This window comes from Chlorocebus sabaeus, chromosome 2, assembly GCF_047675955.1.
Source record: "Chlorocebus sabaeus isolate Y175 chromosome 2, mChlSab1.0.hap1, whole genome shotgun sequence".
NCBI lineage: Eukaryota > Metazoa > Chordata > Mammalia > Primates > Cercopithecidae > Chlorocebus > Chlorocebus sabaeus.
In genome coordinates, this window is record NC_132905.1 from 49,410,831 (window position 1) to 49,434,426 (window position 23,596).

Sequence of the window (23,596 nt, forward strand, 5' to 3'; positions counted from 1 at the left end):
AGATGAGGCCTTTGGGAGATGACTAGGTCATGAGACCCTCATAAATGGGATTAGTGCCTGAGGGAGCTTGCCCCCACCTCCTGCCATGTGAGGACACAGAAGGCGCCATCTGTGGAGAGCAAGACCTCAGCAGATACTGAATCTGCTTACACCTTGATCTTGGACTTCACAGCCTCCAGAACTGTGAGCAGTAAATTTCTGTTCTTCATAAATTACCCAGTCAAAGGTATTTTGTTATAGCAACCCAAATGGACTAAGTCAGTCACCTTACTTTTCAAGGACATAAATCTCACAGTGAAACAGATGAAGCACTGGAATCACTCATTGAGGGTCTTTTTATGATATTCTTGGCTGAATGATTCTGAATCCAGTTTGTGCTGCTGTGCTTAGAGGCAAGAGAATGAATTTTGAAAATGAGACATTTCATATATTAAAATGTACAATCAAAGCAAGTGCTAAGGGATGCCTGTGCATCATGAGCGTGGAAGCTACATGGAACAGTTCATGTTGCTTGTCTTCATCATAACTAAGTTATCGCAGTGAGTCATTAGAGTCCCCAAGTTTCAAGCACAATCAGCCTCAATCAGCCACATCCCTAGGGAGCTCCCTTTTCCCCACAAAGCTGAGAGAAAAATATTTTGAGAGCCTTCCATAAAAATGGAAAATTGCTGTGTTAGAGCAATTGTTCTCTCACATCTGGCATTCTCTGGGTGCCCAGTAATTACCAGTGGGAGGGAAGAAAACGACTAGGCAAGAGGTTAATTTGTAGATGGACTTTTCAGTTGGTGCTGATGAAACATTTCTCACCGTCTTGATTTTCTGAGCAGCACCGAAGAAAGAAATGAAAATAATTTGGCTATTGGCCTTTTATTTGTCTTGGACAACTATTAGCCATCCATTATTGAAATGTATTATAGCAGTTTTATTACTAGCATTTCAAGTTTAATATAAAAATTGCAAATCTGCTCACCACCCAAATTATAATGCTACCAACTGTAGCCACAGGGAGCACCCAGTAAGCCTTAGACAAATTCAGTTGCACCAAGCCCTCAGCCTCCTTGAATTTCTAAATAGCAAACAGCTATGCAGACAAAAATAGAATACTGCCAGCTTCCTGACCTTGTACATTATCAGAGGCCCAGGTATTTCACTGTGTGGTTTGTATCACACCATTCTCTTCAACTGGTAAATAAATAGCATTTAAATCACTGCTTTCAAGGATGAGTGGAGGCACAATGAGCATCCAAATTACCTGGGAAGCTTTTCCAAAATATGCAGACTCAGGCCCCAAACTAGGAATTTCTTATTCAGTAAATCTGACTTGGGGCTCAGGAGTGTGTAATTGGGAGAAAATCCTCCATAGGATGTTCTCTGGACCACTGATTAAGGCATTGCCTATCCTCTTTTGCATCTATCTTGGGTGCATTCGTTGATTTTTTTTTTTTTTAATTTCAGTAGATGTTTGGGGAACAGGTGTGTTTGGTTACATGGATAAGTTCATTAGTGGTTAGTGGTGATTTCTGAGATTTTGGTGCACCCATTACTTGAGCAGTGTACACTGTACCCAGTGTGTAGTCTCACCCCTCTCCCACCCTTTCCCCTGAGTCCCCAAAGTCCATTGTATCATGTTTCCTCAGAGTTTAGCTCCCACTTAGGAGTGAGAACATATGATGTTTGGTTTTTCATTCCTGAGTTACTTCACTTAGGATAATGGTTTCCAGTTCCATCCAGGTTGCTGCAAATGCCATTATTTTGTTTCTTTTTATGGCTGAGTAGTATTCCATGATATGTGTGTGTGTATGTGCGCTCGCATGTGTATGTATACATGTATATATATACATACATATGTGTGTGTGTGTGTATATACACACATATGCATACACAGATATATATAACATTATCCATTTGATTGATGGGCATTTGGGCTGATTCCGTATTTCTGCAATTGTGAATGGTTCTGCTATAAACATGTGTGTGCAAGTGTCTTTTTCATGTAATGACGACCCAGTAGTAGGCTTGCTAGATCAAATGATAGATCTACTTTTAGTTCTTTAAGGAATCTCCATATTGTTTTCCACAGTGGTTGTACTAGTTTACATTCCCATCAGCAAGTATAAAACTGTTCCCTTTTCACCACATCCACGCCAACATCTTTTATTTTTTTGATTTTTTTAATTATGGCCATCCTTGCAGGAGTAAGGTGGTATCACATTGTGGGTTTGATTTGCATTTAACTGATAATTAGTGATGTTGAGCATTTTTTCATATATTTGTTGGCCATTTGTATATCTTCTTTTGAGAATTGCCTACTCATGTCCTTAGCCCACTTTTTGATTGGATTATTTGGGTTTTTTGTTTTTTGTTTAGTTTTTGTTTGTTTGTTTGTTTTTTGCTGATTTCTTTGAGTTCCTTATAGATTCTGGATATTACTTCTTTGTTGAATACATAGTTTGCAAAGATTTTTCCCCACTCTATGGGCTGTCTGTTTATTCTGCTGATTATTTCTTTTGCTGTGCAGAAGCTTTTTAGTTTAATTAAGTCCCATCTATTTTTCTTTACTTTTTGTTGCATTTGCTTTTGGGTTCTTGGTCATGAAGGCTTTACCTAAACCAATGTCTAGAAGAGTTTTTCTGATGTTATCTTCTAGAATTTTTACGGTTTCAGGTCTTCTATTTAAGTCTTTGATTCATCCTGAGTTGATTTGTGTATAGGGTGAGAGATGAGGATCCAGTTTCATTCTTCTACATGTGGCTTGCCAATTATCCTAGCACCATTTGTAGAATAGGGTGTCCTATCCCCACTTTATGTTTTTGTTTGCTCTGTCAAAGATCAGTTGGCTGTAAGTATTTGGGTTTATTTCTGGGTTCTCTATTCTGTTGTGTTGGTCTATGTGCCTGTTTTTATACCAGTAACATGCTGTTTTGGTGACTATAGCCTCATAGTATAGTTTGAATTGGGTAAAGTGACGCCTCCAGATTTGTTCTTTTTGCTTAGTCTTGCTTTGGCTATGTGGGCTCTTTTTTGGTTCCCTACAAATTTTAGGGTTTTTTTTCTAGTTCTGTGAAAAATGATGGTGTTATTTTGATGGGAATTGCATTGAGTTTGTAGATTACTTTTGTCAGTATGGTCATTTTCACAATATTGATCCTATCCATTTATGAGCGTGGGATGTGTTTCCATTTGTTTGTGTCATCTATAATTTCTTTGAGCAGTGTTTTGTAGTTTTCCTTGTAGAGAACTTTCACTTCCTATATATATTTCTAAGTTTTTTTTTTTTTTTTTCAGCTATTGTAAAAGGGGTTGATTTCTTTATTTGATTCTCCGCTTGGTTGCTATTGGTGTATAGCAGCACTAGTGATTTGTATACATTCATTTTGTATCCTGAAACTTTACTGAATTCATTTATCAGATCTGGAAGCTTTTTGGATGAGTCTTCAGGGTTTTCTAGGTGTACAATTATATCATCGTGAACAGTGACAGTTTGACTTCCTCTTTCTGATTTGGAAGCCCTTTCTCTCTCTCTCTTGTCTGATTGCTCAGGCTAGGACTTCTAGTACTATGTTGAATAGAAGTGGTGAAAGTGGGCATCCCCCTTGTCTTGTTCCAGTTCTCAGGGGGAATGCTTTCATCTTTTCTCTGTTCAATATATTGTTGGCTGTGGGTTTGTCATAGATGGCTTTTATTAACTTAAGGTATATGCTGATTTTCCTGAGGGTTTTAATCATAAAGGAATGCTGGATTTTATTAAATGCCTTTTCTGCATCTCTTGAGATGATCATGGGATTTTTGTTTCAATCCTGTTTATGCGGTGTATCACACTTATTGACTTGGGTATGTTAAACCATCTCTGCATCACTGGCATGAAACCCACTTAATCATAGTGGATTATCTTTTTGATATGCTGTTGGATTTGGTTAGCTAGTATTTTGTGGAGGATTTTTGCAAGTATGTTCATCAGGGATATTGGCCTGTCTTTTTCTTTTTTGGTTGTTATGTTCTTTCCTGGTTTTGGTATTAGGGTGATACTGATTTTAAAGAATGCCTTAGGGTGGATTCCCTCTTTATCTTTTGGAATAGTTTCAATAGGATGGGTACCATTTCTTCTTTGAATGTCTGATAGAATTCAGCAGCGGGTTGATTTTTCATTAGTGTAAAGCACCAGACCTAAAAGATGATTTCCAGTAACAAATATTCTTGTCAAAATTAATGACAGACTCATTCAAACTTAGACAGTGAAGAAGAAATGTTAATTGTCTCTTTGATCACCAAAGATGTGGACTTTATTACTCTTTTCTCTGCAATAAACAAGGAAACTTCCATAGCAATGAGCTTGGAACTGTTTGCACATTGTGAAATGCCAGCACCCTGAGGGGTCTTAATGATTGGATAGTCCAACTTTCATTTAGAAACGAGGAATCAAATACCTATGGAGACTTTTGTTAAGGTCACACCAAGACTTAGGGCATGGGGCAAGGTTCATGTCTTCTAATTACTGGTCCCATGCTCTTTGTCTGAACCTCCCTCTCCATGGCCATGTTCACTTTAAAAGGGAAAATTCACAGAATTCTCCAGATGAGACCAAAGATAAGAAAGCCTGTTCCCTGTAAAAATCTGTTACATAGCAAGTCTCCATGGATAGCAATGACAGGTTCCTGTCATGTCTGTCTCTGCGACAGTTCGAATCGTAGTAAGAAATGGAAAATACACTTTAGTTAGTTCATCTGCATATTTATTCTTAAAAATGAAATATTTAATATTCACAGATCTGAAGTATTTTTTACTTTAAAAAATTTTTGTGGCACATATGAATGTCCTCAAGTTTACGTTCACTGGGTCATGCCTGAATGAAACTGACACTGGGCTTTGGGGAAAAGGAGACTTCATGTGGAAAAGTTACAATATTTATACAGAATATAACTGGAAGGTGGTGTAGTGCTAGCTATGTTTCCAAATTTGATTTTATACCTAGGATGACTCTTAAGTTTTAGCTCTTTGGTGACAACAGGACAGCAGCTTCTGTTAGGGATATATTCTGATTTTAATCACTGGCTGCTTCATATTGACCACCAACAAGGAATTCTGCCTTGTTCCTTCAGTCAGCTGATATTTCAGGAGGGTCTAGTATGTTGCAAACTCTGGTCTAGGTTCAGAAGAGGTGTTCCTAAATATTGTGTGGTACCGCCTTAAGTTACCCTATCAGGGTTAAAGGTAGCTGATTACTCCCTTACTAATCCAGCTAGGTTGTCCTGAAGAGTTGCTGCTCTATGCCTCTAACAAATCAAACTTGGAAGAGAATTGCGTATTTGTTTGTGAGTATATTTCTCAGTGACAGCTGTTCTTATAAGGCCTTGGGAGCTGCTATTAATTTTGAGTAGTCAGAAATGCTTCCATCTAGTCAGATGTGAGAATTATGAGAGCCTTTTGATGAGTTTTTATTATTTGCATTTCTCAAAAGCTGGAATGGCTTAAATTTACAGCCACAAGCCTCCAGGGTACGGATGTTTCAAAAGCTGCTAGTTACCATGTAGGTGGGTCTACTTGCAAAAGACAGGTTATAGCAGATTTGACCAGTTCGAGTACTATGTTGTATTTTTTCTTCTAATCTTTAACAATTGGGTAAAAGTTAGATAGCCAAATATCACAGGAGTAAAGAAAATGACTAGTAAAGGAGGAATGACAACAAAGTACACTTTTATCAGGTGTTAACAGAAGTCAAATGTTTTCCTTTTATTAGTAAAAACTCCACAACTTTATTAGTTCTCAATTTTCTTGCAGTGATTTATAACCCAGTTTTAGCTGCTCAATTGTTAAAAATAATAAAAGATAGGCAAGGCTTTTTATTACCCGTTTTAATTTCTTTTCTATATTTTAGGGCCGCCATTATTTATATCCAAAGTAATGGCAATGCCGTTTATCAAAATGGCTTATGCTGTCTGTTGCCTCCAAGACCACCTGCACTTAATACAGGGTCTGGCTCAACTAAAATGTGAACTTTGCCAAGAGAAAAGGCTTTCAAAAACAGGAAACTTTTCCATTACATTTTTCCATTACATATCTTCTTGATGGCAGCAGACTGGCTGACCTATCTTATTACAATGTAATAAACATTGAAGTCAGGATTTGAGCCTGATAACTCTTAGAAGAAAATTGGGCTGTGTCAATTCACTGGGAATCAGAAGAGAAAAGTCATCTCGTAGATGAAAATTTCACTCTGAGATCATTAGGAAATATTACAATATCAGCAGAGAGAATGCTGACTATATTTCTAATATGCGTACATATACATATAGCTAGCTAACTTGCTAGATGGATGATCCTCAATGCTTTCATAATTCCCAACCCTGGGATTCACAAATAGTTGTAAAATAATTATATTACAAAATAGCTTATAATATTTAAGTAAATGCTGATTGTCTTAGCTTACTCTTTTGAAAATTCTTCATATAGAACTATTTTTCAACCAAAAATTTAAAGGCTTGTTGGTTAAACATCCAAAATAAAGCTAATTACTTGGGTTTTTAGACTTCACAAGCACTGAAGAAGGACAAGGCAGATTTCATTGGAAATCAGTAGGCCTCAAATTATTGATTTCCTGTTTTAATGGCTTTTATTTCAGTTCTTTTGTCTTTTGAATATATTTTATTTACTGAATTACAAAACAAACTTGCTATTATGCTTTTCTTAGGCCTAAGAAATATGTTATTGTAATCCTCATTTGTTTGTTTCCTGTGTTTTACTCTGCATAACCAAATTTTATAATGAGACAAAGTAGGCCATAGGGCTGTTGTTAAACTCTCCTTCAGCATTCTCTAGGCCTATCATATGTGTCACAAATGTCCAATTTATTTGACCTCAGTCATCATTTTTTTTAAAATTTATTTATTATTATTATACTTTAAGTTGTAGGGTACATGTGCATAACATGCAGGTTTGTTACATATGTACACTTGTGCCATGTTGGTGTGCTGCACCCATCAACTCGTCATTTACATCAGGTATAACTCCCAGTGCAATCATCATTTTTAACTTTAATACATAGTTTTCCCATAAGAGCTCAAATATTTTTGCATCATTTACCACTCCTGCTGTTAAAATAATCGCTATAACAGGAAAAGATGCCATTTTAAGGGTTTTCTCGTGAATACTACATTCTGTTTGTGTCTGTCCTTTTTCTGTTCTACAACCTCTTGGAAAGTAATGTTTCATTATTCTATCAGGCCCCATTTTCCTTCTGCACATCTGAGCCTTACTTGAAATGAGAATACTATGAAGATTTCATAGGAAGTAAGATACCTTCCTCAAAAGCAGTATAGCCAAAATAATAGGTAAAATATCTCTGTGATATCTAAAGTGTTACTTCTAACACTGTGTAGGGAGATTTTAATCATCAGCCTCTGAGTGATAGAATTTGAGAACTGAAATGAAACTTAAACATCTTGGTTCAATTTCTTCATTTTCATGATGATGAAACTAGGAACTAGAGAAGTTTTTATACATTGCTCCAGATTATACAACCAGCTATTTGCTGAGCTGAGACTTGAAATCCAATTGCCCCAAATCTTAGGTTATTAAAAGAAAAAGACATATGGTGTTAATTTAACTCTTCCATTACATTTGTAAAAAGAATAATCATTTTTTACTGTTTCTATAAAAATGCATGTTCATTTATAAAAATTTTACATAATACAAGGAAATATAAGAAAAAAAGCAACAGATTATCCCAAAATGATTCTATAAACATAATTAATGTTACCATTTAATGAACATTATTTTAAGTGTCAAAATGAATAGGCACAGATAAGAGAATGGAGGTGTAGATTGACAAAAAAGAACTTAAAATCGAAGAATAGGGAAAAAGAGTGAAACAACTTTACGACATTGTGTTTATTCTGGATGTGCTATTTTTAAGTATAAACATTACATTTAATTTTACTTGAATTGAACAGAAGTGAAAGAAAATGAAAACTGAAGAAATTGCTGAACTTCAAATTAAATTTTTTTCACCACATGATGTATTGTCTCTAAAATATATGTGACTTTAAGATTACTTTTAAAATTGAAACGTTAAGGTCACTAGTTTTCAAATGATGTGTTTCCACTTTATAAATTTACCAATTGACTCTTCTAACAGAGATAAAATTAACTTTATTTTCTCCCACCTCCCAATTTTTTTAAGTTATATTCTGAGATCTTTACATTGTGCTATCTCATGGTTGGTTATTTTTGGTCATTCCATATGGTTTTGAAAGATGCACCTTGATGTGTTTTATCTGAGTTCTTATCTGCTTGAGAATGTGTATTTGTAGCCTGCATACTTGCAAAACCCTTTGGTTAGATATAAACTTTTTGAGTCACATTTCTTTATCACATTTTATTTTGTGTTGTTATTTTCTCAACTCTGTGTGCTACGTACTAATCTCTTTTTATTGTGCTTGTTCTGCACTTGTTCCTTCTACTGGGGCTTTCATTCCCATCATGTTTTTGTTTCTTCCATTTCTTTGTTAAGTCCTGCTGGGTCACATTTTTTTTGTGGAAGGAAGGAAGGTGCAGAGGCACTGATTTTTTTTTAAGTTTTTTTTTCATTTTAGAATAGCTTTAGACTGTGTTTTTGCCTTTTAATTTGCCTTGTAATATTTTGTTGAAAGCTAGACACGATATATTGGGTAAAAGGAATTGAGGTAGATTGATTTTTAGTGTGAGGTTTTATGTTTATCTGGCTAAGATATAGGCTGGGTTTACTGGTTGATATAGATGTGGTGTCAGAGGCTAAAATTTCCTCTAGTGCCCTTGTTTTTGTCTCCCGTTGTTGTCTTTGGGCTTTCCTGTAGTCTTTTAAAATAGAGTCTGAGGCTTACAGTTCTTTCAGCTGTAATCCCCTGTGATACAGCAGCCCCATGATGTGATGGTAAGATACGGTGAGAGGAAGACTTCTATACTCCTAGGGTAGTTTTCAGTCTTTTCGTGAGCCTGCATTGAGTGTTTCACTTAGCCCTGGTCGGTTAGGCTCTGGTAAAACCTAAGGTAGTTAGGTTCTGGCAAAACGCTTTCTCTTGAGAGCAAGCCTTGTGAAGGAGAACAGAGAGCTCTGGGAGTGTTTAAAAATGGTTACTTTTTCCTTCCCCTGCTCGATCCCCCAGTGTCACAGTGAGAACACATCATTTGAAAACTAGAATCCAGCTTCACAGTGAGAACCTGGCGGGGCTCCTAGAGGTAAAACTCTCGAAAGTGTGGAGACCTTCCTCAAGACTGGCCACCCTCAGAGATTTTAACAATCACACTAGTCTATATTTGAGCCTCCAGTGATTCTGGAATTACTGTTCATAGTGTTTCTACCAATACTGGCTCCAGCAGCAGGCTTCAGTGCCAGGCTGAGTTACGATTCTCTGTGTTCACCTGTCTGTCTCTGCAGTCTGAGGGCGGTCGTTTGCCCTGTGATCTCACTTCTCCACTGGATCTAAGAAGAGTTGTTGATCTTCATTTATTTTTCAGCTTTTTTCTTGTCATGAGGACAGGAGTAACTTTTCAGCTCCTCGTGTGTAGGATCAGAAACCAGAAGTTCTATTTTAGAATACTTTTAGATTTATAGAAAAAATCTGAAGATAGTACAGAGTTCTCATATACCATACTCGGTTTCCCCTAATATTGACATCTGCCATTAGTATAGTACGTTTGTCATAACTAGTGAACTAATACTGGTACATTATTATTAACTAATGTCTATACTTTATTGATATTTTCTTGGTTTTTACCTAATGGCCTTTTTCTGTTCCAGGATCCCACCCAGGACTCCCCATTATATTTAGTCGTTACGTCTCCATAGGCCCCTCTTCACTGTGACAGTTTCTTATACTTTCCTTGTTTTCAGTGACCTTGACACTCTTGAGGAAGACTTACTATGCATATTTGGGAGGGAAACCACAGAAGTAAAAATGGTATTTTTATCATATCATCTCAAGGTTGTATACTATCAGTATGACTTACCACTGTTGATACTTGATCACGTGGCTGAAGTTTCTCTACTGTAAAATTACTTGTTTTTCTTCCTTTCCACACTGTATTATTTGGAAGGAGGTCATTATGCATGGCACACATTTCAGGAGTGGGGAAATAATGGGCTACTTTCCTGAGGGTGAAACATCTACATAAATTATTTGGAATTATTCTGAAATGATAGTTGAGTTACCCATTTGTTTATTTATTCTGTCATTCTATTTTGGATTACCCACCAATATTTTATTTTATTTTTCAAAGTGAATCTTAAACCCACCATTTATTTATTCAATTATTCTATTTTGGGTTATCCACCAATACTTTTTCTTTTTAATTTTCTTTTTCAAATTGTCTCAGCTTTGGCCATTGGGAGCTCTTTCACTTGATGCCTGTGTTCCTTTGAGACACCGCATCTTGGGTTTTTGTTTTCAAGCACTTCGTGCTTTCCGGTGCCACAGGCTGCTGCAGGCTCATCGTCTGTATTCCCTCCCCCATCCTGGAATCAGCCGTTTCTCCAAGAACTGGCTTGCTTTTCTTCCTCTTTTTTACCCTTCTTTTCTCTTCTTTCAACATGTGTATCATTTACTTCTTTGGGCTCTATTTAGAGATGGATTTTGTGGCTCCTACGTGACTATTAATTCTCTGAATTCCTCCTGGGTAGCTTTGGCCGATCCCACTTACGGTGTATCCTCTTGAGCTGCCTTTTGCTAATGTTTCATTCAATGTCACCTCACCTCACCCTTTTTACACATAGTTTCAGTTTTGGTTCCTTCTAATTATTTCTCATCTTTAAAGGAAGTGGACTAATTGTGGGAAAACACCAGTGCTTTGTGGGAGCAAGAAGAGGCAGACGCTGGGGAGGAGTAGGGCAGCTATGGCATGCGCAGACCACTTAGAATTGTCCTGAAACTGTTTTCACCAGTTTTTTCCTTCACTTTGAGACACATCTTCTCTTGTTTTCTGGTTCATGGGGGCTGTGGAGTTGCTGGCTGTGGGCGATAAAGCCAAACGCTTGCTCTCTGGCCTTTCCTGCCTCTGTCGCTGGAGACAGGGACTTCCCCAGGCTCCTCCTCTCACAGCCCCTGCTCACCTTCTTCCTTGAGTGGAATTGCATCCTGATCTTTTTCTCATCCCCATATTTAGTCTCTTTAATCCCAGCATGGGCGGAATGCAGGTGAGGGTGAGGGTGGCTCTGGGCAACCCTTGTCTCCCATCATCTCTTCTCTCCTTGATGGTCTTCTGGATGCTGCTGCCTGGCCAATCATTTGAGCTGTGGCAGTTTCCCAGTTCAGAGACAGTATTTGTGGTGGTAGCGGTGCTTTTGAAGAAGGTGAGAGGAACAAATCAAGTCATTGCTCCACCATCTTTAACCAGAATGGTTTCACCAATTTTTATGGCTTGCAGAAAGATTATTTTTGGTGTAGTCATGCTTTTCACCATGAGACTGTCTCCAAAAAAGTTATAAGGGGAAATGATGATGCTTGTTCTTTATGAAAATGAAATCTTACAGAAAGAAATTCTTTTTCCTCCATTACTGAATCCCAAGTATCTTGAACATTTTTATGTAATTCAGAAATACTTACCTGACACCCTTTAGAATGTAGTTGTTGAGAGGAATATATAGAACTTCAGGAACTTAAATTTCTTGAAATATAGGACACTGTGTCTCCTTTGTTAGAGGCTACCGAGGAAATCCAAGAGGAGTCTGTCCACCTACAGATTGTCATTCACTGTTCCTGACAGTACTTTCCTCAAGAAAATCAAAACTAGAATATCTGTTCTATTAGAAAAATGAGGCAATAAAAATGAAAATGTGTAAATATAAAGTACCTGAGAGGGAATGAAAATGTTCAGATAATATTTCTGATTTCATTTTAAACTTTTTATTTAACATGAGAAACCAAATAAAAGATGTTGGTGTGTGGGGGACATGGGTAGAGGGGTCAGGAACAATTCAGAATTGTGCCTTCTGTGAACCTCTCTTATATTCTTAATTTGTCAGAAGTGTTACATTTCAGAAAACAGCACTTTCAGCAAAATGGAAAAGGTTTTTTGGTTGTTGGTTGTTTTGTTTGGTCTTCCAGGCACAGTTATTTGTCCTGACCAGTGACTCTTTTGATCTTAGTAAATTGTCTATTTTTTAAAACTATTTAGGCAGTTTAAATCATTTATACTTCAGAAATGAATCCTACAGAGAATTGCTTTTGTTGATCTATTTTGAAATAAATGAGGCAATAGCTTTGCACTTGTGGAGAGATAATAGTCCAGCCCTCTTCTGTACTCTGGCCATCTAACCTGTGGTAAGGGGTTTTGCTATATTATTATTTTAGGAATGAAGCGGTAATTCCTGCCCCTACTCTCCGCCTTCTTCATCCCAGTCATTCAGCAGGTCAACATGAAGGTCCTCATTTTTCAGAGACTCCTTTATTTGAGCTGAGGAACCCAATTCAAGTAAAGATGATGCTCTTTTTTTCTTTTAGGAGGATGGACTTCGGAATGTGACTGTATTATCTCCTATGTCAGCTATTATTGTTCCCCAGATGGCCTCCTGTGCCACCTGCCCTGCTATCCCAATGCTTTCACTATTTTAATGTAGTATGTTTTAAAATATAAGATACTTCTAGTTTTTTTTTTTACTTTTGAGTGCCTTAAGAAAAATATTCTTTTGAAATGGATTGGCTTAGGTATAGCTGATCAGCAGCCATCAAATGAGATACTTTTACTACTTGGCAGATAGCACAGCTGATGAAAAATGAAGTGACCCTAGCAGTCACTTAAGTGTCGAAGTTTTATGCAGGATTTAGCTAGATGAAATTGCTGATATTCAACAATTTTTAACTTACAGAACTGGCAATTTCATCTTGTCCAACTCAAGCTTATAGATAGCAAGGCCTAAGTGGCACTGTTAGGATTCTCTAAAGAGGAGACATGGAGATGGTTTCCACTGTATCAGAGGAAAGGGACTCACTCATGTTGCAGTTGAAACTGTTTCTGATGTAAATATCATTATTTTAATGGGGGCATGTTTTTCCTATATTTTACATTAAGGCCTTGGCTTTCTTCTTTGGCTTGTTCATGTCCCAGCTCCACCTATAGGACATGGGCCCACTAGCTCACATTTCTATCATGAGCCTCATTGGAACTTCTGCAGCTGTTCTTTTTCTCCATCCTACCCATACTTTATTATAAAGATAGCTACCATTGTTCTTAGTTTTTACTTGGAGAGGGTTAAGATGATAGTTGCTAACTAACTTTGTATGTCCTGGAATGGACTTCTGGGGAGCTTCAGCCCCATCCTGCTTCCTGCTATTCTCCACTGCTGTGCTGACCCTGAACTGGGGTACAGGTCCTTAGCAGGGTCCCGTTGACAACTCTTGTTGGAACTGTTGATGACTGCCTTGGAGTGGTATGTTCATGTTTCTGGTTACATACACTTAGGAGGAATCACTCTCTTTCATCTTTACCCTAGATCCCCAAAGACTTTGCGACAGTGTCTTTAACGCACTGCAGACACCCCTTATAGCTTTATCCCGAGAGGCCTGGAGTTGGTCCTGACTTTTTCCCCATGACTCTGAGCCTTTCCAAGTCACTTAATTCTGGGTCTGGGTGTCTTAAACTCTAACATCAGACAGTTGAGTGTCATGGTCCTGTGATTATAGGCCTGAAAGTCACTTAGAATTGGCCCTTTCCTCCTAAAATCTGAACAAGAGTGTTGCACATAATTTACACATAGTTATTTCACAGGCTGAATATTAATAGCACTGAATGCTTGCCTCCATCTGAGTCTGTAGAGGGAACGCCACTGTTGACTAGGAGGAGAAGTGAATGCTTGCTCCCTCCCCACTTCCACTGCCTAAAGTCCTTTTATTGCACGATTTCTGATTGAGCATGTGAGTGTGACTATAAATTTCCCCTGACAGAAACCACATCACCTCATCAGCCACATAAAGAAAACGACAAAACAACCAACTGTGAAAGCATGCTTGCCAAGCTTTCAGTACCACAGCATCGGGGGAAGCGGGAGGTACATTTGTACTGGAGGAGATGGAGGCTGGAGGGAGCCGGAAGATGAACTCTGCTATACCTGTCTTCTCTGAGCTGCAACATGGGGGGAGTGTGTTTGTGCCAGTGAGGCCAAGTTCCGGAAAACGCTTTGCTCCTTGAAGCCATGTCACCACGGCTTCCCAGTGGATGCAGAGAGGCCACACGGGAATGTGGGCGTGCCACTTGCTCAGTAATTACCAGATCTCTAACAGCTAATCATATAGCTAAAATCCATTCACTAAATCTTCACGGAACCCTTTTAAAGTTTGGTTTCATTTTCTATGGTTTTATTTCAGCAGAGAATGCTTGGGCTCAGAGAAACGTAGCTAGTAAGCTGGTTAGTGGTCAAGCCAAGATTCAGACAGGGTCTGTCTTGCCTCAGTGCCCATGGCCTTTCACTTTACCTTCAACTGATTTTAAAGTTGGATGTCAACCAACTAAACATTGGTGAGAAACAGAGATGGGGAAACCCATCCCTTGGTGTTACGTTCAACCCATTCCAAGGTTTCTCTGCTTTGGTAGAAGGAACACTAGGGGGGAATGAAACAAACATCTGCCCAACTTCAGTCAACTTTTAAGACAGGCTATAAAGTCATCAAAGACAACTTTAAAAGAGTGAAAAGGGAGCTTATTCTTACTTAAGGAAAAGGCACACAACGAATTTAAACATGGACAAAAAGAGTTGAACAGACACTTCCTAAAAATGACTAACCAGACGTCAATGAGCAGGTAAAGAGATGTTTGACAACATCAGTCAACAGAGAAATGCAAATGTGAACCACAATAGACATGACTCACCAGCACTGCTAAGAAGGATGACCATAGTACCAAGTGCTGGTGAAGATCTGGAGCAACCACATCTCTCAGTCACTTCTGATAGGAGTGTCAGTTACTGAAACTGTTTTAGAAACCATTTGTTAGTTTCAAATACAGCTGAACACACACACACTATATAACCCAGCATTTCCAACACTTAAGAGTATGACCATCAGAAATATGTACATATGTTTCTCAGAAGATTTATAGGAAAGTGATCATAGCAGCACAATTTCTAGCAGCCAAAAAGTGGAAGCTAACAAGCCCAACAGCAAGATAATGAACAAATATATTATGGAATGTTCACATGGTGGAATACTGTACCACAATAAAAATGAGCAAACTATTGCTACACAGAACAGAGTGGTTGGATCTCACAAACATGATGTTGAACAAAAGGGGGTAGACACAAAAGAGTTCATACTGTATGACATCTTTGACATAAAGTTCAAAAGTAGGAAAAATTCAAGCAATGCTATTGTCATAGTGTCAGGCCTGCATTAACTTTTGTAGGGGTGAGAGGAAGTGCCTGGAAGGGAGCAAGTGCAGTTCTTGGGGTGCTGGCAGTGTTCTGTTTCTTGATCCGAGTGCTGGTTACACAGCATGTTCAGATTTTGAAAACACATCCAGTTCTTCCCTTGTGATATGTGCACTTTTCTGTATGTATATTATACTTTAATACTATGTTTTAAAAGTATTATATATACAGATGCTAGTCTTTAATTTTTGACTCCCACTGTGGCAATATAAATTTAAATCAACTTAGTGATTTGCATAGACATAAAATTGGAATTTTGTGACATATTGTGCCCTACATTGTGGGAGAAATGCTCATTTTTTTCTTGGTAATGCTTCATTGGCTTCAATTTGTCTGGTCCCGACAAATTGAGAAAGGAAGGAAATAGTGAATTCCGCAACTGCAGCAATTATTGCTCCTTAGCATTTATTCAGCCAAGGCAACACTGGCTAGTCGGATTCTCGCCAGATTATATAATCCTATCTTGCTTGGGAGTCTGTAGTAAAACTTATTGTTTATAATTTTTGTACGTTCAAGAAGGAAACATAAGAGAAATACTATGAAATGCTAAGATCAGGCTAAAACGAAATCTGAACCTTCACTTTTAGGAAGCAAGGTGAAAAGATGCAGAGAGAAGTCCTCTTTTCACATGGGCAGTCTTCATTCGCAGTGGTAACTGAAAAGACAGTACTGAATATTTAGAGAACCCTAGCAATAGTCTGAAAACGATTTTACAGAATGTTCAGGTAGTGTGTAGGTTGAATTTTCAAATTCTTATTTCAACACAAAACTAATTGAATTATAGTTAAAAAAGGGGACTGAAAGAAGAACAAACGTGTTTTAAAAAACAAAAAGTATAAAACACCACCTGGCACAGAGTCTGATATGTCATCTGAGACAGAATGTTGAGAATCAGTTTCATTCTTCCGTGGAGTTCCCATTGTCCTGTCTTCTCATTTGACCACTGGGGAATCTGAGCCAAGGTTGCTTTATCTGTTGAAGGTCACACAGTTGGTGATAAAGCAAGGCAGAACTCACTATCTTTAAATTTTCAGCCTCTTTATTTTCACCCCATGGAAGAGATTTCAAATAATAGATTAATAATAGCCCAACAATTAATAGGTGTGGTGTTAATGCGTGTCTTTTAAAATGTCTATTTCAGCTTGCTGCCCTTGAATTTCCTCCAAAGAAACTATTTGGAAATAAGGATGAACGTGTGATTGCTGAGAGACGAAGTCACTTAGAGGTAACAGAATTAAGCTGTTTTTCCTCTGTGTATGTAGAAAATGTGCCATCTGACCATTAAGAATTGTTTCCGTTAAGTACTATTACGTTTCTTCACAAGTGTGAAGGTGCTGCCTCATTAACACAGGAGATGGCAGCAGTAGATTATGAAGATATGATATCAGCTTGTTTAAAATACAAGTCCTTATCTTCCTCTGGTCTAGCGGAACATTTTTCTTATTTTTAAGAAGATGCATTTATTCTAAGGGTTAGGAAGCAGGATGTGAGTGAGAACTAAATATTCACCATAGACAGATGGTATGTGATACAGGATGAGAGTACAAAGCTTGCTGCAAAAACTTGGAATTAATTAACTGAAGATTTATAGTATTACATCATTGTTGCTTTTTCAAGAGAGTTGGAAGCAAAAAGACACATACCTATTTTAGTCATGGGTAGGTTTCATTCGACTTATTTTAACTTAATCTTCCAAGCCAACTACATGTAGAACTCTGGTTTAACACAACTGTTGTTTTTCGGACTGCCTCACTGCCAGTGCACATTGTTGACTGCTTTATCTAGTTTGTATTTCTTTTTTGGGATATAGTTGCTTATTTGGTTGGAGATGCTAATGAGGCTGAGTCTTTTCACCAAGGCAGGGACCAGTTGTTTTCTTTAAGAATGGTGAAAGCGTGATCATGGCTGGTCCTTGCTTGTTGGTCACTGTCTTGCCATTGTGAACCATTGAGGCAGACAAGAGACAGAAGTACAGACAGCTAATGACGACCTAGTGTCAGCAAGCTTTCAGGGAGACCCAGAGTTCCCCTTGCTACTTCATTTGTTTTTGTTTTTGTTTTTGTTTTGTTTGAGACGGAGTCTCGCTCTGTTGCCTAGGCTGGAGTTCAATGGCATGATCTCGGCTCACTGCAACCTTCACCTCCTAGGTTCAAGCAATTCTCCTGCCTCAGCCTCCTGAGTAGCTGGGATTACAGGTGTGCACCACCACGCCCAGCTAATTTTTGTATTTTTAGTAGAGGTGGGGTTTCACCACGTTGGCCAGGCTGGTCTCAAACTCTTGACCTCAAGCCATCCTCCCACCTCAGCCTCTCAATGTGCTGGGATCACAGGCATGAGCCACCGTGCCCGGCCCTTTGCTACTTCTTTAAGAGTAATAATAGTAAGACCTATTGGAAATAAAGTCAAAAAAGGAAAGTCCTGAGAGAGCCATTTCTGAATTGTGAAGTGCTACATAGAAAGTAGGTATTCTCATTCCTGGTGACAGCCAGTTAAAATTGGCTGCCCATGGCATGCACTTAATGCCACTGAACAAGGATTAGGGAAATTTCTAGAGGCTGGAGGTTCCCATGAGAGCAGAAGGAGAGAAGTGGGAGAAAAGGAGAAATTGAAGACTGGGAGGTTGTTGTCCATGAGGAGCATTTTAGAGTTTTGAGATCTTGAATATAAAACCACTCTGATAAAAGAGGAGTTTCAGGATGCAGCCATGTGTAGCGGCATTTGAGTTAGACTATAGAGTTATGCATCTGAAGAAGTAATTCAACCTAGAATGGCATGATCCTGATACCCAACTGAAGAATTTGTCTTCAAGGAAAAGATGATTGCAGTGTCTGCTTGATCAAGTTTTCTCAAAGGTTTGATTGTATCTTACAAAAAAATTTAAAAATAACAGTAGAACTGGGGATTATTTTCTTTACCTAACTCCTCCCTGCCTTCATTAACTAGATCTGCCTTTATTGGGAACATGGAAAATGATGGTTTATAAACTTGTTTTTATATGTCAACAGAAAATAGATTGTTGTCCTCCCTGGCTACTCAGGGCTGTGGTTAAACTCACATGGTGCACAGCTGTGCCATGACCAATTGGGCATTTTGTGTGCCGTGCATTTGTGAGCATAGCACTGGGTACCTTTGGTTTTCCTTTCCAACTTCCTGTGTTAAAGCAAAGTTCAGGGCACTCTTTCATTGTTAATGCTTTCAGGTGGAACCTATGTTTGTCCTTTTGACATCTGATACTTCATCACTTAACCCTTCTAAACCATCAGCTGTTGATGAGCAGAGTTTTATGTTAATGTCTCTGCCTAGGCAAGGAACCCTTCCTTCCCTTGGCTGTGACTGTTATTTATCTGTGGCATTATCTTTTAGAGAACAGCTTCCACACCTTATGGAAATAAGCACTTACTTTTGAAATTTAATGCGTTTCACCTAATGTTGACTGTTAAATCTTAGAATATTATCTTCTTTTCAAGGAGCAAGTATAAGTAACCTTCACTTTAATAGAAAGTTAATCTGAGATTCTTGAGTTAATTCCCTGCGACTATTTTCATATGAAAATCAACTTAGTTATTTTCCCTGAACTTCCCATTTAATTCAACAAACATTTATTTAATTCCTTACTACATGCTGGAGACAGTGGTAGGTGTTACATATAATACAAAGACAAATGAGATATTTCCTTTCCTCTAAGTGCATGTGTTTAAATTCCTATATGAAACTTTACCTAGTGTGATGTCTGCTTAAAAGAAATTATCTGACCGATTATTAATATCCAGAAATGCAACTTTCTGAACCTCACCGTGATATAGCTGTATAAAGTAGTGTTTTAAGTAGGCATTCAATTGTGTTTTAATCTTCCTTCTGTTAAGATATTTCTAAGATTTGGACCTCATGTTTGAGTTTATTAACAAAAGTATAAAGTGTTTTCATGTTAAAAACATAAACACCATTTTGGCACTCTCAAGTTATAAAGGTTAAGTCTGTTAAAACATTTATTTTTAGAAATGATGGATAGGAACAGAAATTTCTCACTGTTGTCAGATGTTTTGGAGATTAATTTTTTTACCTTGGAGCAAGGAGTATTGGTTGTGTGTCTGGTGGTGGGTGGTGATAGTATAGGGGCTGGAAACTGTAACATTTAACATATTGCACCGCATAAAGCAGGAGTAAGAATGTGATGATGGTAAGATAGTAGGTAGAGGAGTATAAATTGAGTCATAAGTGCTAATCTCATTGCCAACCTTCTATCTTCTCCACTGATACCTAGCCAATTTTGATTCGTAGCTGGAGCCAGTTTTTTCAGAATCTGGCTAATGATTGCTTTACATCTCATGCTTAAATGCTCCCAGCACTTTTGTTCAAAAAGAACTATAGAATCTTAGAAGATTTCTAACATGGGTAGATCGTTCTATGCTGCCATCCTGGCCCAGCTCAACCGGTTCAGTGTAACTGTGCGTGTTGTGGGCAGTCAGAGGCTTGTGCTAACAATACTCCTCATATGTGACATGCTTCCCAGGCTCCAGACATTCCTTCCGGTAGCCCTGACAGCTGCCTGGGAGACATGTGTTGGCAGATACAGCAGTGGAGGTAACAGGAAAAGAATGTACCTAGTCTCTGATGTGTTAGTTTGAGCAAAAGGTGCTTCTTAATGTATTTTCAGTGAGATCGCGTAACTTAGGTTGAGCCATTAGAAACTGCCCTTGTGTTGTAGACCAGAAATGGTGGAGTATCAGCAATTTCATATGCTTCACATAATGCCGGCTTTCCCACATTTGCCTGCTGTTTATTAAGGCCAAGTATGAGTGGAAAGTGCTTGTGATATCCTGTCATATATTCCTCACAACCAGCTTGTGAGGTGAGTTCTACCATTATCTTCATCTTACAGGGGAAGGCCTATGTCTTGGGGAGGAGAAAGAGGGTCACTAAAGGTAGTAAGTGGCAAAGCCACAGTTCAATCTCAGTTGTCTTTTGGAACAAACCCCTTCTTTTAATCAACTAACTCAAGTTTGGAATGGAGTTGGTTCTTCCTGTAAAGAAATGCCTTAGCTGTTGAAAAAAGTCACCTTCCAGTGTTATCACTACAGTGTTAACTAAGATCCACTGTCTAATTATTTATTCTTAAATGCCATTCCAGTTATTCAGCAATTATTGAGCACCTACTGTGTGCCAGGCAGTGTTCTAGAACTGAAGAAACTAGTTAATAACACAGACCCCTTTCCTCATCTCTTAAGTAACCATGGCAGTAAGGATGGCTTTTATTTATAATCCTATTTTCTTTGTTCAAGGAAAGATGTTTATTGTGATTGCTGATTTCAAATATTCAGTTTGTGAGTAATAAAAGGTTCTGAATCTCAGTTGCTTACAGCTTTGTTTATTTATGAGATGTCACATTGTTCTTGTGAGGATTTAAGACTATGTCAAATTCACCAAAGTATAAAAAAGGACATTTTATGTGAATTACTGAAGAATATAAGTTTAGAATATCTTTAAAGACATTTTTATGGCTTTAAATATTGTGCATATTATTTAAAATGTACATATATAATAAATATGCACATATCCATAGTATATAAATATGTATATCCAAATGGATATCAAATTGAGTTCTAATAAATGTGGTATGTAGTATTTCTTAACCATGGGCCTGAAACATCTCAAGCTGAAGCATATGTTTCTAGAATATTCTGTTTCTCAAACTGCCAGTGATAAAGGACCAGTTATTTAATTCCATCACTTATCAGTACTTGTGCACAATGAATGACAATTAATTACAAGAAAACAATAAATAAAAAGGACATACAAAATAGAAGTACAGTTCTTTTCTTTAATATATATAGACTTAACAGACATAAAATTAGTTAAATTGAAGTAAAAGTGTCTGAAACATGGGTCACACTTTGAGTAGCACTGCTTTGGAACATTCATGAAACCTCACCTCTGCTTCTCTAAGACTCCTGTCACTTTTTACATGTATCAAAAGCTATGTTTATGTCTCACATCTTCCCTGCTGTGCTCTTCAGTACTTGAAGTCAGCAGAATTGATGTCTAATTCAATTCCTAATCTCCCATTATACTTCACACATGCTTCACCTTCACTGAATTATCAGAAAATCTTTCCAAATTAGCCCCAAGTTAATGAGTTTTCTGTTTTATTTTTGTTCATTGATGAAAGGTGCATTTTGGGTTTCTAATTTCAGAGAACATTATCTACTTGGAAATAGTTCTGCTAATCATTTTAATAATCTGTCATTTCAAGGAGTAACTATAATTAATGAAAAAAATGAAATCCCCTAAAACCACAAAACTTTCCAGAATAATGCAGTCACTTTTGGAAGTAAGAAGCTGAGACATCCTAGGAAATTTTCTTCAAAACTGCCTAGAAAACTGGAGCAGCCAGCAACTGAAATCTACCTCTTCTGTCCCCATTTTCATCTCTTTACCTTGAGCATTAAGATAGATCAAAAGAAATATGATAGCTGGGAGTGTGGACCTTGGAGCAGATCATCTTAGTTTTCAGTACTGATTCTGCTCCTTTGGAATTATTTAATGTCACTGTTTCAGTTTCCTTCTCTGAACAATGAGGATTATAATAACACTGTCCTAGAGCTGTACTGAGAATTAAATGTGATTGCATATATAACACAGAATCTGGTACAAAGAAAAACACTCAAAAATGTTAGTTGGTCCCGTGATGATAGTGATGATTGTGGTGGTGGTGATGGTGATAATGATGACAAGGAAAATGATGGAGCCTTATGGTACATTTCAGAGCTGTTTTAAGAGCCAAGGGAAGGCAAAAGAGCACCACTCCCCAGCTCTACATGAAATGTAACAATAGTAGTATCTCAGTTTATTACATTTACATGCAAAATCAATAGAGACACTAAAATCATGTCACTATTCTTATTCATGATGATTCCTGGAAGATACCGGAACTCTGGCTGTAATACCAGCCTGTCTTTCAACCTGTAAGATTGTAGTCTGAAAAATAGAAATGACTTTCTGAAAGATTTAATCATGGTGGAGCTGTTGTCCAAAATGATAAAGATTAGAGGCATCGGATCATTATGAAAGGAGCACAGTTCCTCCAGATTGACACAGTGGTTATTTACAGCTGCTTAGTTCTCTTGGCATGTCTACCAGGTCATTGACTGCAAGACTGCCCACTGTGAAGTCCCCAGCTGACTTGGTGTATGCCTTGGACTTCTGCTTGTGAAAGAAATAGATAAGTATCAATCAGTTTCAGCCAAAAAATCCCAGGAATACATCTATTTTTAAAGCAATGTTAGATTTATTGATTTACCACAACAAGGAAAAACCATGTGAACCACAGGAAACATGCAAGTTTTTCAGTAAGAAGGTATTAAAAGGAAGTTATTAAGAATTTGGATTTGTAATAGATAATTTGGGGAAGAATGCAGGAAAACAAGGCTTTGTTCTGGATTGGATGCTGGGGGCAATTCTCTGATTGAGTGTATTAATAATTCTTATCTAGAAAGCAAGAAGAACAGAGTGAGGTTTAAAGCATGATTGAGGCCGGGCGCGGTGGCTCACGCCTGTAATCCCAGCACTTTGGGAGGCCGAGGTGGGCAGATCACAAGGTCAGGAGATCGAGACCATCCTGGCTAACACGGTGAAACCCTGTCTCTACTAAAAATACAAAAAAATTAGCTGGGTGTGGTGGCGGGCGCCTGTAGTCCCAACTGCTCGGGAGGCTGAGGCAGGAGAATGGCATGAACCCGGGAGGCGGAACCTGCAGTGAGCCAAGATCGCGCCTCTGCACTCCAGCCTGGGCGACAGAGCAAGACACTGTCTCAAAAAAAAACATGATTGATAAGCCAAGATATGGAATCAACCCAAGCATCCATTAGTGGGTGAATGGATAAAGAAAATATGGTATATATACACAATGGAATGTTATTCAGCCTTAAAAAGAATTTGCAGCAATATGAATGGAACTGGAAGTCATTATGTTAAGTTGTTAAGTGCAATAAGCCAGGAACAGAAAGACAGATACTGCATGTTCTCAATCATATGTGGGAGCAAAAAAAGTGGATCTCATGGGGATAGAGAGTAGAATGGTGGTTACCAGAGGCTGAGAAGGGGATGAAGGTGGGTGAAGAGAAATTGATTAATGGGTACAAAAATACAATTAGAAGAAATAAGTTCTAGTATTTGATAATACAGTGTGCCTATTATAGTTAATTATAACTT

General features: G+C 38.0%; 1 protein-coding gene across 2 annotated transcripts in view; it reads left to right on the forward strand.

Annotated features, from left to right (window-relative positions):
• Positions 1-23,596, forward strand: part of KIF16B (kinesin family member 16B) — a 313,597-nt gene that overhangs the window by 250,876 nt on the left and 39,125 nt on the right. For both annotated transcript variants that reach the window (XM_007960606.3, XM_073008383.1), the window contains one exon: positions 16,530-16,613. In XM_007960606.3, the coding sequence (XP_007958797.3) occupies positions 16,530-16,613 (84 nt within the window). The remainder of the gene's footprint in view (positions 1-16,529; positions 16,614-23,596) is intronic.